Raw genomic sequence first — 15447 nt, 5'->3', positions numbered from 1 at the left:
GGAGAAAAATAGGTTTATTCGAGCAATTTGATGGGGTTTTTCTAGCTTACGCTGATGGATGCGGTGAGGTGGGACTCTCCACATGTAGCTCAGCAGTGCTTCTGAGGAGGTGACCCATCTGTAGGCTGGAGCTTGGTGAAACGGGGTGGTGGCTCTCGCTGCCTGTGCCAGCCGCAGGGGGTTCAACGCCGATTTTGCAACCCCCTTCTGGTGATGTATAAACGTACAGCTTGTGTAGTTTTCTCTGCTGCTTGTGAGAACAATTTCGTTCCCTCTTTTAAGACAAGTTTAATGGGTACAGCTTATTCTGGTTTTGCTTATTCTTTAAGTGGTTTTGCTGTGAAAGTTGGCACAGCGCGCTTGACACTGTGGTAAGGGGAACGCTGCGTGGTATTTCGTCTGCAGTGGGATGATGGTTAGTGCTGTTCTTTAATTTATTTACAACATCTTACACAGCATAAAAGGAAAAGACATGCCAGGGTTTATATAAGCTACTACATATAAACAGTGTTAACATTTTTTCTTCCTGCTCTGATTTTTCCATTGTCCTGGTGTTCCCTCTAAAGACAACTACAAGGAGACTCTGTGAAATTTTGAACCACGTAAGGGTACTATCTGCCATCTGAGGCAGGATTCATCTGTTTCAGACATTCCTGTTTCAGACTTTCTTGCAGGTTAAATCTCACATACCTGTGCTCCATTACCAAATCATGGGATGCTCGCTACAGCTCGGTTGACTGAGAGCAGATTTTGGCACAAGTCTGAAGCAAATTTGTGCTCGTTCCTTTGGACTTGTAGCAAGGGACCTTAGGTATTCAGCCACCCTCCCTTAGATTAGGTAGTCGGGGGGTTGCCATTGCCACAAGAAACATCAAATGCACTGTCCACATAGAAACCGATGCTCCACTGAGTGTCCTAAGGAAACTGGTGACCTCGTCCTTAAGCTCTGGCTATTTCATTTATAACTGTGTACAAGTGTAAGGATTGTTTGTTCTTCTAATGGTCTCTAGGATTCAGCAGCCTCTAAACAGGAAATAAAGAAAATCCTTGTTTTGTTTTTGAGTGGATTAGAGTATAAATTAAGATTATCTTGCAACTTTGAGAAGAGAGCGTAAGTATTGCTGCCTGTACTGCAAGTAGAGCTGGCTTGATTCTGGACCGAGCATAAACCTAGTTTGAGTAAAGGTATTAAACCAGAAGAGGGGAAGTGGGTGATAGCATCTGGTAATGCTAATCCTTATTAGCAGGGCAAAATAGGAGTATGAAACCTGTGCAATTAGGTCTCTTTCTGTGCAGCCTCTATAGTCAATCCAGTCCTTTGATGAAAGATCTGCTGGAGAGGTTGGTATTTATCCCTTTCCCCACCATGATGATATGGAAGATTCACTGTCAAGTCTCTTCCCTCTTATCCTGCTTGAAGCATGAGCAGTTTTCCTGTGGGATACCTTCCTTTTGGATTTCACACTTTGTCTTCATTTTAGTACACTTAATCACATTTGTTTTGTCTGAAGTGCAAATAAAATGTAGAAGCACAACATATGTGATTCCAACCTGAAATTAGGAATAACCAGTTTTCAAATATTACTGTTTTATAATTTCTTTCAGATGCTCATAAGCCCTTATGAGTAGAAGTCTTGGATAGTCATTATCGGGAGAGTAATACGTACTGTTTTGCTGAAGAAAGTCTGAAAATAAGGGGAAAAAGAAAGCCTGAAGATAAGGGGGAAAGATCACCTTTTTTAAAATTCCAGTTCCTTATGGGTTCAGAAACAGTTAGATTTTACAGCTTGGCTGAAAATCCTGTGTTGTTTTGATGATTTGATGAAGAAAGTATGCTTTCAGCAGATTCTTTAAGACAATTGCTTACAAAAAAATATTTAATTGACCAGAAATTTGTGGCTGTATGTGTGCATGGTTTTATATTCATATACATATATGTGTATGTGTGTGTATATATCTGTATAAAGCTGTAATTCTTGTAACAAGAACAGGCCCACTAAGTCCTTTGACTTTGTGCACAGGCTGGTAAATAGAATTTTAACTCTTAACGTGGGATTTGAACTGTGTGCGAGGATAAGATGGTAAACTAAGAGACCTTGCGCTGAGCGTGTGCACTGTGTAACATGAACATTTCCTTATGTCAGAGAAGCTGTCCAAAGTGATGTGTGACTGTGTTTATCAAAATTTAATTTTATTTAGATCTAACGAAAAACAATGTCATTCTATTTAAACTAGAGTTGTGAAGGGAGTATCAAGGTTTCAGAGCTATCCATTCAAACAACTGAGAGTGTCAAAGATAACCACTACTTCTAGAATAAAAAATCAAGGGCGATGTGGTATTTTGCTGTGTTTTTCTCTGCTCCCTGCAATTTATTGCACTCTTCTAAATTGGCCACTGATTATTACCTAAACCCAGGCATTTGAAGACTCCATTAGTTCTCCAGATTTTAACTACTAAATCTTTTTCTACCTTTACAATATAACAGCGTGCACACACACTTTCTAATTTCATTTGCCATACCAACACTCTTTGTGTACATTAATACAGTTGCAGGTTTTTTAAGTATTAGTGAAAGACATCATTCTTCCCAGATAGTAATTCTCTGAAATTATGAAATGTAGCTTATTTATATATAATTATTTTTATCAAACCAGACCCTTAAGTTCTAGGGGGAACAAAGTGTTCTTGAAATTCATCTTTAAGTCCCAGAAGGTCTGGGATTTATCCTTGAAGCTGTTCAATTCAAAATAATTCATTAATGTCAAATAAAAGACCCTGTAAAGAATAATGTTTATTCCTCTAAGCCTCTACTGAAAGACTGTGTAAGCACTCCTTGAAAGTTTAATCATTGCACAGACCTTTTATAAGGATGAGGGGCACACAAACTTCTTGAAAAGGTTGTATGTTCGGTTAATGAACCATTCATCCACATCTGGCCAGCTGCATGCTTTTTTTCTATGGAAACCTGTTATCGGACTATAATGATTTGGGGAAAAAACCCAAACAGCAGAAAAACAACACAGCTGTACAGTCAAGTGAGCAAAAGATGTGCTTTCTCATGCTGCCAAGAGCCCGGTGGCATTGAGGTCGTTCTGGTTTGGTGTAAAAGTTTTGGAGTCGTCGCCCCATGAGGCTCAGCTGAAATCAGGGTAGGTGTTCGGGAGGAGCTGCGTCACCCCCCCATTGCAGACTGCAGCCTCCTCAGCTTAGGTACCCCAGGGACCGAGATGGTGGCAGAGCTGCTGCTTCTTACCTTGAATCATGATGTACTTCAGTAAGTGCCTGCATCTCTTCTTTCTCTGTGCTAGGTGTCATTCTTTGTGGGAGTCTGGATAAATATTTCAGTCTGTAGGAGTTCAGGAGAGCTAGGTATCACCTAGCAACAAGCATCCCACTCTCTGCCTCCTGCTTCTCTTTTACTTTTATTAAAATACCAGTGAAAACCAGAAGTTGAAGCATTAAGTTAATTTTCAGAAATATTTTGAGCAGCTTAAGGTATTTTTGTTATGACACTACATCAGAGCAACAGAGGTGTTGGCGGGGGGGCTGGCATCTTAAAGCGAGTAACTCTGCTTGCCTTGTTTGAACAGAAATCACAATCAAAGACTAGCAAGAACTTCAGCTGAGGACAGAATAAACCTTATGATCACAGTTGTTTTGTGAGCAACAGAATGCGTATCAAGTGCTCCTTTGGTGCTGTGGGGGTCTACAAAATATATAGCAGTTACACTTAACCTGAACTGAATGCATTTTAAGCTATACTACCTGGTTCATCTTGCAGCTTGTGATGGCTGCTGGTGGGACAGTGGCTTATGTTGGAACTTCAAGTTTTTTTAACTTTTTTACAGACAACTTTGTGGCAAAGTGTTTTGGCTAGTTTCAGTTACAGAACTCAGTTTACAAAGATCCTGGGGGCTAGACCCAAGGCAAGAAAGGTAGGCACTGGAAGTGCAGTTTAGGTAGATTTTTGGATATGCTGATTCAGTGCAATGCTGCACTGAATTTCAGCCTCTCCTGTCCCTTACCGATTTTAAATGTCGAGGACTGTTGCAAATCTGTAGCTTGTAGTTAATGTATATTTTATCTGTAGCTTCTGCAGAATGTCTGCTTTACGGAGTTTATGAATTTCCCTGCAAGAATCGGAAACAGGGGGAAAAAGGGCAAGTATGTGGCTACTAATAAGGTAAAGGTAGCCATCCTCAACACTGGGTTGAGGATAACCTGTGTTCTTTCAACTCTGAATGCTGCTGAAACCATGCTTTCAGTGATCCTGCCTTACCTGATGTTCAGGGTGGCCTTCATGAGCTTGGGAGAAGTCGCACTCTGTCTTCAGGGAAGTTTGGTGTGACTCGGGGCCTTTGCAAGGGGTTACAGAAGTGTAAGTGCGGATTTACAGGCTTTCAAGAAGAAAAGTGCATACTTGTAAAGTAAAATAAATTATGCAAGAAGGTGATTAAGAAACACAGTTATGCCCAAATATGGCGTTTGCTTTGTAGAGGGAAAAGTTAATAAATCCTGATTCAGCAAATGACTTAACTTTGCGAATGAGTTGGTCTTTTCCAAATGTATTTTCCCGTATCTGTCTGAATTAGAAAAGGGGGAAGATAGCACAAGGAATAATTTGTAACTGTATTAATGGGAATTTACTTAAAAGTTAGCAGCATCTAAAAGAGATGTGAAAGCGATACCAGTATGAACTTACTTTTAAGGAATTAACGTGGGTTACTGTGTTCAAAAATGTTCTATTTGTAGAGACAAGGGCGCATCTACACACATAGTGGCCTCTGTTTGTCTAGAAATATGCTCGGCATAATTGTCCTGAAACCCTCCTCATGTTCTTTACTCTGGTCCGTGATTCCTGCTCAGCTCCGCCGGTGGGTGGGGATGCCGGCCAGGGTGGGACTGTGAGGGTATTTATTCTGATCAAGATAGGTTTTCAAAATGGACTAGGTGTTGCAATTTCTGTGGTTTTCTGTTGCTGTAAGAGAAGGAATCTAATGTTTGGTGGCATTCATAAGCTTTCTAAACTCGTGGGGTCTGAAAACATGATTTCAAGACGATGGTTAGCCTTTGGCTGGAAGTGGACATAATTCTGTGTTTGCTACTTAAATTTCTTTCTTTTGGTTGAAACTGGTGGTTTGTTAGGTGCTTTGCTCTAGGATTACTTAAAGAGCACTTTTGACATAAAGGTTTTGAATTGGGAATATTGTGCAGTTGTCTTGTTGGGTAGATTTTCTTCTGATATAAAAACCACTTGGTACAAATGGAAGATGCTTCTATTTGGACTTTCATGTCTGTCTTCATATTTCTGATAGTGGAAACTGAGATGTCACAGTAGGCTGCTGAAAACCAAAGTCCAGAGCAGGTTTCACAGCAGTGACACATATGGCAGAATGGATGCACTAGATCTGTAAGGACAAGATGGTTCCATGTTTTCATACACATTTCAAAGTCATTTCATCTGAAACCGGAGCTTTTCAGCTCTTCTGAAAATCGGGCAACAGATTTGTAGAGTTACTAGTTAAACGCCATTTTCAGGTGAATGGTTTGCTCTTCATCTTCTCCCCCAAAGCAGCCTAAAATAGTTGCAAGGAAGAGGCCTGTGGCTTGTATGGGTGGCACGTGTGGCAAGTGTGCGTTGGCCACCAAAATCAATGTTCTTGGTCACCCTGGTGGTCAGTTCTAGGGGATAACCCCTGTCCTACCCCCAAACCATTTGTATCATGGTGGAGCAACGTTGTGGGACAGTGGCACTGTCGGAGCTTGTGCTTGGCAAAGAGGAGGACAAGCAAAAGCCCTTCCATGGAGGAGGGGCACCCCAGTGATGCAAGGATGTGGGCAATTCAGTGCTTGATACATTGTGCAGACCTGAAGAGAATTAATAAGCAAACCCAATTATTTGTCATTGCTAACAAAGTAGCTTTTTCATGAGGAGGGCTGTCGTACATGACTCAATAACGCAAAACCCGCTGCGGCTATGGCTAGTTGGGTAGCGGTGTGTTAGCAGTTTTGAAACGCATACCCGTGTTTGCTCTGTCACCATAGCCACGGTAACCTAATAGGGCTTCAGCGTTCGTGTGTAACTTGAAGCTGAGTTGCGTTGTAGGAGCGTGTGTGTGTAGGAAGGAGTAATGAGGAGAGAACCTGGAGAACTGGAAACGATTACAGGTCAAACTCTGTCTTCCTCTGACAGAGACCCCATGAAGCTTTTGAATACATTACACTTAATTTTAAAGAACTTGATGACTAAGTAATTTCCTGCTCAGGTGAGATAATCACATCATGTAAGTCCAGGATATGGAAAATCTGGTCCACTTGTCCCATTTTTTGGACATTAGCACAGAGAAAGAGCAGCTAGAAACTCAAGTGTGCAATTTTAAAAAAAAGAAAATAAAAAAAGAAGAAAATCTGCTTCATGAAATGGAAATTTTGAAGCAATCCAAATAATGCCAAGGGAGATTAAACAACAAAAAGGAGAATCCACAAGATGCATGGGAGATGGGGGCAAACGGTCTACAATAGTTAGCATGCTCTAAGCCTACAGTATTTAGTTACATTTAGTTAGGTCAGTGTTTGTGGTGATTTTGCCACCTTTTATGGTTCATATGAATATTTGGAACTTTTTTCTATTAGCCTTAATATTTTCTTAGAAATAAAATTAAGTGCATGGTGTTTAGTCAGTATAATAGTAGCACAGTGTATGAATATTTACTAATTTTACGTGCTTAAGGGAGCTTCTTGTCTTGTTTTCAGTGTAAAAGTTTGCTTAGTGTTTGGAAACCTGTTAGTCATGTTGTATATGCAGCAGTAATGAAATACTGGGTTGTGGTTTAAAAGCGGGCAGGTGATGCTCCTCTGCTATTTGAAGAATGACCTTATTTTGAATGATATAAAAATAACAGCAGATTGTTTATAATAACGCTGACAGCAGATTTAGATTCTTGACTTCACACCATTTCCATTATTAAGAGAGACATATGTAGGTAGTATTTGCTTCCAGATATATGCACATATTCTGGCAAGAGGTTTAAGACATATTGTCTATTATTTAAATTTTGGACATCTGAAGCTTTTCCCCCTCCAAGGCTTTAAAAAAGTTAGACTATTGGATTAGTGTATTTTCTTAAACCTGAAGGAGCCTTCCAAAAGTATAATATAGTATTTAAATATCTATGTACATTTTTCTTTTATAGATTCATATGGAAACATAACTAAATCATGTATCCATAGGAAACCTTTCAAGAAATATGTATTCAAATTTTGTAATGGTCTTGCACAATTACTTCCCGTGGCTGGAGTATTGACTGAGCTCACTAATAAATGTATTTTGGCTTTTAATGCGTTATTGTCCAGATCTCGTCGTATTTCTGGGAGACACATTTTGAAATACCAGTAAAGAATATTCGCACTCGGTAACTGCTGGAAAGTTTACCTGTACAAATGCAGGGTACTGATATATAATGGGCCCTGAAGACTAATTAAAGCAGTTGGGATTTAGTGCCCTCAAGTAGCAGCTCAGAAATTAACGACACTGAGAGCATTGGCTGAAATTATTAGTTAAGAAGAAACATAAGGCTTTCTCCAATATACTTTTTGTCATATTTATCCAGTTTTGTTTAAAGTGCTTATAAACTTACTGTTATTCTGACCTCCGTTTTACTATGGAACAGACGTCTGTGGTTGGGTTTCTTTATTTACATATACAATAATATTTGAGAAATTAATGAACCTCTAAGAAAATACATCAATTAAATTATTTCATGTTTTCTTTTGCAGGATTGAAGTGGAACTAGAGACGAATGGATGACTAAATATTCATATGAAGAGGAAAGCCATAAAAGTTGGTTGACATTTTTACAGCCATATGCATTATACATATTACTGCTATTATCAAAAATTTATATTGTGTTACAAAATATAATAGATGAAATAACCGGTCTGAGCTTCGTATGCCGTATTGTCTTTCAGACAGGGGAATACTATAGCTTAACACAGCTGTAGCTTAACGCAACAGTTTCTGACCAAACCTGAATGTTCAAAGGGAAACCTAGTAGTACGTTAAGGAAATAGGTAATTCCTTTGAAGCCAGGTGTTTGAATGAACTGATGCATAGTGGTGTTCATTATTCTTATGTGCAAGGATGAAGGGAGAATGAGAGGCATTGTCTTCCATTACAGCTACTGGCTATGAAGCTTAATACGTTGTGGAGTGGCACTCGGACGCCACGCTGACAAATGCTGTTTAAGAAGTCAAATAGGGTATGATAGCTTCAAAAATACCTTGGTGCTTTGTTTTCTTATCATAGAGAGATGGCTGCCTTACAGCATGCATCTTCTGCGCTAGTTAAAAAGGAAGAAGTTGTTAGTGGACCTCCGTGCTTTACTGACTTTATTGTTATGCTTTGTAAGATGATAAAATTCAGTAGGCCTTGACATCTGTCAATCTAACTTGTTGGTGACTGTGAACTATAGGCTTTGGCTGGGATGCTGCATTAATCTATTCCTGCCAAGGCTGTTTAAACAAAGCTGGCTGTGCCTGTGGTTTTGCACCGGAGCAAATGAATTGTAATGACAGATGCAGGGTGCGGTACAGTGGGATACAGGGCGCGGTCCAGCGAGATGCTGTGCAGCAGCTTAGTTAAATAAGGCATTGTGGAAACTCTACTAGTCAAGGAGGGATATGTTACGGTGGAAAACCTCTTTCCTAGAGAGCTTTCTTCAGCCTATGGATCTCAGTCAGGGGTGGGAATGATCAAAAAACCAGCAAAACTCCCAGATTTTTTCAAAAGCACAGCGTCCGTTCAATACCAGAAATGTAAGTCTATAATTCTAGTAACTTGAGCAAAGTAGTTCAGGAGGACAAAGATTCTTATTTATCTCAGTGATAATTTGGGTTTATCAGTCTTTTAGTGGTTCAGAAGTTTTACAGTTTATCAACAACAGCTGACTTGGATACAGAAGAGTTTAATTGCTTCTTGGGTACGCTTTTTTAGTGTTTACAACAGGTAGTGGGCATGCTGATCCTAGCTACCTCCGGATTCACAAGCAGCAGAAGACTTGAGGGAATCATCTGTGTCTTTGAATCCAGCCTCCCGAAATAACAGCCAGCAAAACAATCTTTAGTTCAGAAGCATCCATAGAACATCTGCTTTATATACCGCAGGTCCCAGGAAACACCTCCAGCCTCCAGGAGCCAAATTTAAACCTTAATAGAGACAGCGAGTGGTATTAGTAGCTCTGCAGCAAAGTACATGATTTCTCTATGGGATCAGGGACCCGTATGCCCAGATACGAACCAGCAGTTGTTGCCTGCTAAAACCAGCACACAGAGTCTTAAGGAATTTCTCTTTGGTTTGATTGCTGACACATCAGCGGCTGCTGACCATACCGATGTCTGATAGCTCAGGGTGGGCTTGCATCGTGGTGGAGCAAACACTTCCCTGCTCAGACTTCCTGGCTATGAATAGCAGAGTGAAAAACCGATACCATCCAAACCTTGCTTGCATCTTCCAGAACTGCAGGGGTAAAATCCGGTATGTAGGAACTCAGGGAGGCTCTTTACTGGCAGAAAGTGTGAGAGGGTGCAAAGACCAACCTAATTATGTGTAAGCTATCTCTGCATATTGTTGTGTTACAGTGGACTCCTCATACTATCCAGAAGACAGCACAGGAGCAGTACTAGCATAGTGTGGTAATGTTTTGCATTGAATTGAGGAGAAACTGGGCCAGACTAGAGGACAGTCTTTGGTGTTTGGCTTGGGAAGTGACGCTAGGGCAGAAAACGTTAAGGATTTTGTCAGATCCTTGAGAGGGGCCATTGTAACCAGAGTCTGCGCAGAGGAGGAAGGGCTTCCAGATCAGGCAAACGCAAAAGACTCTTGAACTCACATGGCCTTTTCCCAAGTTTCTTGGGAAAGACTGTAGTGGCATGAGAGATGCAGAGCTAGCAGTGCGGCATCTCTGTTCCTCTCTCCGCTTTTGCCTTTCTAGTTCAATGCAGAGTGGTGGCAGACGGAAGGAAGAACAGGAGAACAGGGTGACCTCTTTCTTGTCAAGCCATACACAGTTCCACTCTCTCATATTCTTCTGATGACATCCTGCTGTAATCGTGGGGAAGCTGCACAAAATATGTGCAGATAAGGAAGGGGATACTGAGTTATTTTTTTATGTGTTTTCTGTTTGGCGGTCTTTGCAAATGTAGGGCTCTGAATCCAGCTGTTAATCTTTTCTATTAGGAAAGCACCGTGATTAAATCATGTCGCTGAACAAGAAAAAAAATGGGGTTATGTGGAGGAATTCAAAGTCCCAGGCTAAAAATTCCTTTTCTGGGAAGACTGATTCCAGAAAACTTAAGTAATAGAGGTGGAGAGGGCTCCTCTGTGGTCACTTTTAAGATCAGTTGATAAAGTTCTGGCTGCAAGAGGAAAGAGGTTGGATTTCACCCAGCACCCTGCCTCAGCCTTTCACTTTATTGCTGCTTTGCTAACCAGGTTTTGAAAGCTTTCCATTGCTAGCATGAGTATGTTGGTATATCATTGGGGGTGTAAACAACTTGGGTTGCATCGTCTGTATGTTACATTGGTGTATTTTAGGTCTTTGTTGGTCTGCCTTAGGTTCAGTTCTCTGTTGAATCTGACATTTAAAGTGTACGTTTTTCAGTCTACAGTGATTGCATGTGGATCTATGGAGGTGAGAGACCAGGGTAGGAGCTGGTAAGGAAATTGGTAACTGACAGGGAGGAACTATAGCTCAAAAAGTCCCAGGCAAAATAAAGATCAAGACTTCAAACCAAAAAGAAGTCGGTAGGACTGAAAAGGAGGTCAGAGAGCGAAATTAAAGGGGAGAAGAGATTGCTCAGATTGAAAAGGCAGGTCTGCGTTGTACTTAATGAGTGGTCTTGGGAACAGTCTCCCACTCACACTGTGGTTTCACGGACAGCCTGCAGAAATACTACTGGGCAGTTCATTTGATCAGGCTTAATGATGTTCTGTTATTTAATGCTCAAAAAAATGATAAACAACACAAAGTTGTATTGAAATCAGTGGTGTTAGGAGGTGACTGCTTATTTTCTGAAGAGGTCTGTGTGATGAGCCCAAGAAGTACTGCTGTCTCATGAAGGTAACCTGTGCATCATCTCTGGAAAAAACAAAAACAAAACAAAACAAACCCCCAAAACCAAAAAAACAAACCAAAAACCAACAACAAAAAACAAGATCCAAGTTTGGCTCAGCTATTTAGAGGGAAGGACTCGGTACAAAGGAGATCTTAATTGAGCTCTCCAGAGTTCATCCCATCTCAGGGGTCTTCCTACCTCTGATGTGCCCTTGCCTCACCTTCCCTGACTCCTGTGCGGAGCAGGGCGTAGGAGGGTGCATGTGTGTGGTACCCAGCTGACGCAATGAGGGCAGGGTGACCTCGGCAGGCTGGAGAAATGGGCTGGCAGGGACCTCATCACATTCAGCAGAGGGGAAAGCCCTGCACCTGGGGAGGAACAACCCCATGCTCCAGTGCAGCCTGGGCAAGCCCCTGAGCCATCTCATCTAACTTTGGAGCTACCCTGGTCTTGGGTGGAGTTTGGACTCGTTGGACTTTCAATCTTTACTTTTTTTGTGATTTCAAAGTCTGGTCATGATAAAAATGATTTTTTTTTAATGTGTTTGAGGGTGTTTCAAGGAAGTTTTATGTTTTTTATTTGCATAGTCAGAATATTAGTGGCAGTGTGATGGTATGTTTGGGTTTTGTCCTCTGCTGTCCCCTCTGTATCCATTACAAACAAACGCAGTTTTCCTAGAAAGGAAGCAACTGCTCTTAAGTGGTCTTTCACATCTAACATCATTCAGTGGATTCTTAGAGTATAATTATGACTGGAAACATCAACAGGATGAAATATATTAATCTCAAGGGAGTTATTTTTCCCTGGCCATCAATCCATCCTTTCTGTTATGTGCTTTTCAGTTTAGATTACTCTCAGGCAAAGAGGCTGTAGTTTGATGTTTTGTCTCAATTCATTATGATTATAAATATCTTGGATAAAACAATGTAACAAACGACCACTTAAAAATGACTGATGGCCCAATTCAGCAAGGCAGGGAGACTGTGAAGTTCTTTTGGTTTCATCTGTTGTCTAGCATTTATCAAGATGGGTCCCTTAACAGTTGATTGGTGGTTGATATTTAATGAATATTTCACAGTGTAAACAGATAGCAGGCAATTTGTTGTCTGGAACCCGGTCATATTCATAGGACAGATTTGCTTTTACTTACTGTCACTTAAAAATGTAAAACTTACGCTGAAACTGTAGAGTGGGAGGAAAACTTTTCCCCAAACCTTATATTCAGGAAAGGGAGGACCAGCAGAGATTTTTCTTTCTTACTCTGTTCCTTACATTGACTGCCACATATCGTGCTCTCTCTTGCTCTCGTCCTTCCCCGTCGGGTGCCGGTGTGGCTGATGGGCTGCGGGAGGGCTGTGCATTGTAGCCCCCAGCTTTGCTCGCTGCCGGCTCAGCCCCGCTGGGCATGAGGTGAGGTGGACTTGGAACTGATCCCTGTGGCTGAAAAATTGCTGGGGGCATTTCCAACACTGATCTTTTCCAAGGAGAAAAAGGCATTTAAGATGCCTGCAATGAACCCCTTTAGCTTGACGCATTTGCATTGCATACAAGCTCATTCCTCTTCCCTTTGCCTTTGTAAAATTAATGAATGATTTCTGGGAAGACCTCGGTGTTCCTATTAGGCTTTCCTTACAAACAGCAGTACAAAATTTGTTCTACAACACTTCTTTCTTCATTTCTGCTGGGCAATTGCTTTCATAGCCTAAATAGTTTCTTGTTTATGGGTCCCAGATCTTGGCTCCATTCCACTCACTTCCCAGCAATTTTGGTGTGTTTATATAGTGCTCTTCAGCAGGTGGCTTGGGGTGGGTATCCAAAGCATGTGCGTGCACACACACACACACACACACAAAATCAGTCTATCGGAGTTAGGGCCAATTTAGTGCTTGGCTTGTGATATGACCTTGTTTAAGTCAGGTTGGATTATGATTTTGAGGGTTTTGTCCTTTTATTGCATTCCTGCCAGTGTGGATCAGGGGGCAGACATCTACGGAGGATTGTAACCGTTGCTTTTAAGTTTCATATAACAAAAATACAATATATTTTAGAAGTATTATTTTAGTGGTTGAAGATAGCTGTGGTCTTTCTTCACCTTCAAACTTCAGAAAGGCAATGGAAGTAGGCACAGGGGTGGGTTAGACTTTGCCTGTTAAAGCCTGGTCTACTGCAAAAGCCTCAAGCTTTGCTTTAAAATCAATAAATAAAGAGATCTTTATATATAATAAATAAGGTTGTATTTTCAAGTAGTCAGTGCAGAGCTGCCCAAGAGGCTTTGCTCAGAATTGCGCGAAATGTTCCTGGCCCAGCAGCTGCTCCGCAGTGGTCTGCAGGGTTTGCATCCTGGTGGCTGCACAGATTTCTGCTCTGCTGGGAGCTGCTGTGGGATGTTTCAGGTGCATTGATTTTGCAGTAGTTCTTGAATTAAAATCCTATTTATTAAAGAGTTTTTTGAAACAGGAAGGATGGAGAATTGCATAAAAAAGGATGGCAGCAACCTTCATGTGAGGTGGTGTGTGGGGGAGTAAGGCGGCCCACATTGTAGTGCAGCTCACAGGAGAGTAATTAGCCTAGAATTGACAATATGTGACGAAAATGTGGAATATTTAAAATACCGGAGTTCTTTTCACAGTTCATGTCATTAAAATTACTAAATGTCATTGTAAAGCAAAGGTAGATCTTGCTGGTGTTGCCTAGATCACTCCTCCATGAAGAGATGGGTGGTGATGATGGGTCTGTGGTTAGTAAATTGTGGATGTAGGTGAAAGCTGTGTTTAAGGGCCTGCTTCAGCACCTATTGACATAACGCAGTGCAGTAGAGTGCCTGTTAAACTACTTCTGAAAGTTAATGGATATCCCCTTAAATTTTAGTTAGTAAACGTGTTGGCATCTGTCATTTGTATTACTTGCTGCTGTTGATTGTAAGGCTTGGTGTGTTACTTAACTTTTTTTAATTCATTTAAGTTATACAGAGCTTAAACTCTTCCTGTGAGGAGTGTTGTCCTGTAACTGTCGCTTTGGTTTTTAAAGTTTGGGCATTTTGGGGGGGTTTGGGTATTTTTTGTTTGTTTTTTTTAAATCCATTTTGGGAATGAAAACCAAAAAACTTCACCTTGAAAAGTTTAGCCAGAGCTGAGAACAGAGACAGCAAAAACTAGCCTGTGAGCACAAAATGGCAAATTGCTTTATAATGCAGGCACAGACACCCTTGGTTCCTGTTTCTGGTATTTGAAATGCGTGGTGTGCCAGTGTTCCCATGCTGGGAGGGAGAGGAGATGCTCTACCAGCAGCGTTCCTGCTTCTCAGGAGGAACAGAAATGGATGACTCTACCTCTTGTAGTCTCCAAAATGTGCGTTGTAGACTATATGAAATAAAGTGATGGAAGCAGCCTGAAGATCTAGGTGAGAAATCTTCCTCATTCTGGCTGCAGTTCTGGCTCAGTTCTGGACATGGCGCGTACACCACTTAGCTGTACTCGTTCGCCAGTCCTTGGGTTTTCAAAGCATGGGTTTTCAAAGTTTCTGGCTGCATCCACTTCAGGGAGCAAACTGCGGCCGTGGTGCGAGCGATGCCAGGTCCCTGCATGCTGACCGGCCAGGGTTGGCTCCCCCCATACTGCGCTTGCTGCAGGTGTGCTACTGCCTTTTGGAGTTTGGGTGTCCTCCTCTACCTTTGCAGTGCTCCTGTTGCTCGTTATTGTTGTTGTTGGAGGTAACTGGAAGCCTATCAGTGTCATGTTTCCATGACGTGAAAGTATCCGTTGCATGTTGTGGGCTCTGGAGTGAGGCTGCGAGCAGAGGTCTGAGGGGGCAGGCTTGGAGGGCTTGGTAGCACCAGTCACACTGGTACAGGGTGGTCCACACTGTTCTTAGAAAAGCCTGGAAGGATCAGTCCCCCAAACCACAGGCCAGTTTTGGTTTTGGAGGAAGCTAGCTGGAGCAAACCAGACCAGAGCTGGGCATATTACTGGTTTAGCTTAGATCGGGAAATGCTTTCATGAATGTCCTGGCCTGGTGTGCTTCGGTTCGCCTTGTAGCATGGCCTTGGGCTGCACAAGCTAGGTGGCTTTTGGAAGAAACCAAACTGGGAGGTGTACTCCAAGAAACTTACCTAACATGCTCTGATTCCTCTGGGCTGTTGAAAGACATAGGCTGTAGGTATCTTCGATCCCTTCCTGTTGCAACAGTGCTGCTTGCTGAGGGAGATGCAGACTGACGGTTCTGCTAGGTGAACGCTCAGGGACCTCCCAGTTGAGATTGCGTGATGTCCCTCTTTGTTTAGTGGTGTTTCCAAACCAGTTTCTGTTTCAAACCAGCTTCTTGGGTTCCTCTTTCAG

General features: G+C 41.8%; 1 protein-coding gene across 16 annotated transcripts in view; it reads left to right on the top strand.

The window, feature by feature from the left end:
* Positions 1 to 15447, top strand: part of KLF12 (KLF transcription factor 12) — a 263394-nt gene that overhangs the window by 66422 nt on the left and 181525 nt on the right. For 14 of the 16 annotated variants that reach the window (XM_075527434.1, XM_075527445.1, XM_075527452.1 and 11 more), the window contains one exon: positions 7778 to 7841. The exons of the other annotated variants lie outside the window; for them this stretch is intronic. In XM_075527434.1, coding sequence (XP_075383549.1) covers positions 7821 to 7841 — 21 coding nt within the window. In that variant the 5' untranslated portion in view covers positions 7778 to 7820. The remainder of the gene's footprint in view (positions 1 to 7777; positions 7842 to 15447) is intronic. 16 annotated transcript variants of the gene reach the window in all.

This window comes from Mycteria americana, chromosome 1 (assembly GCF_035582795.1).
Source record: "Mycteria americana isolate JAX WOST 10 ecotype Jacksonville Zoo and Gardens chromosome 1, USCA_MyAme_1.0, whole genome shotgun sequence".
NCBI lineage: Eukaryota > Metazoa > Chordata > Aves > Ciconiiformes > Ciconiidae > Mycteria > Mycteria americana.
This window is presented reverse-complemented; position numbering and strand designations above follow the sequence as displayed.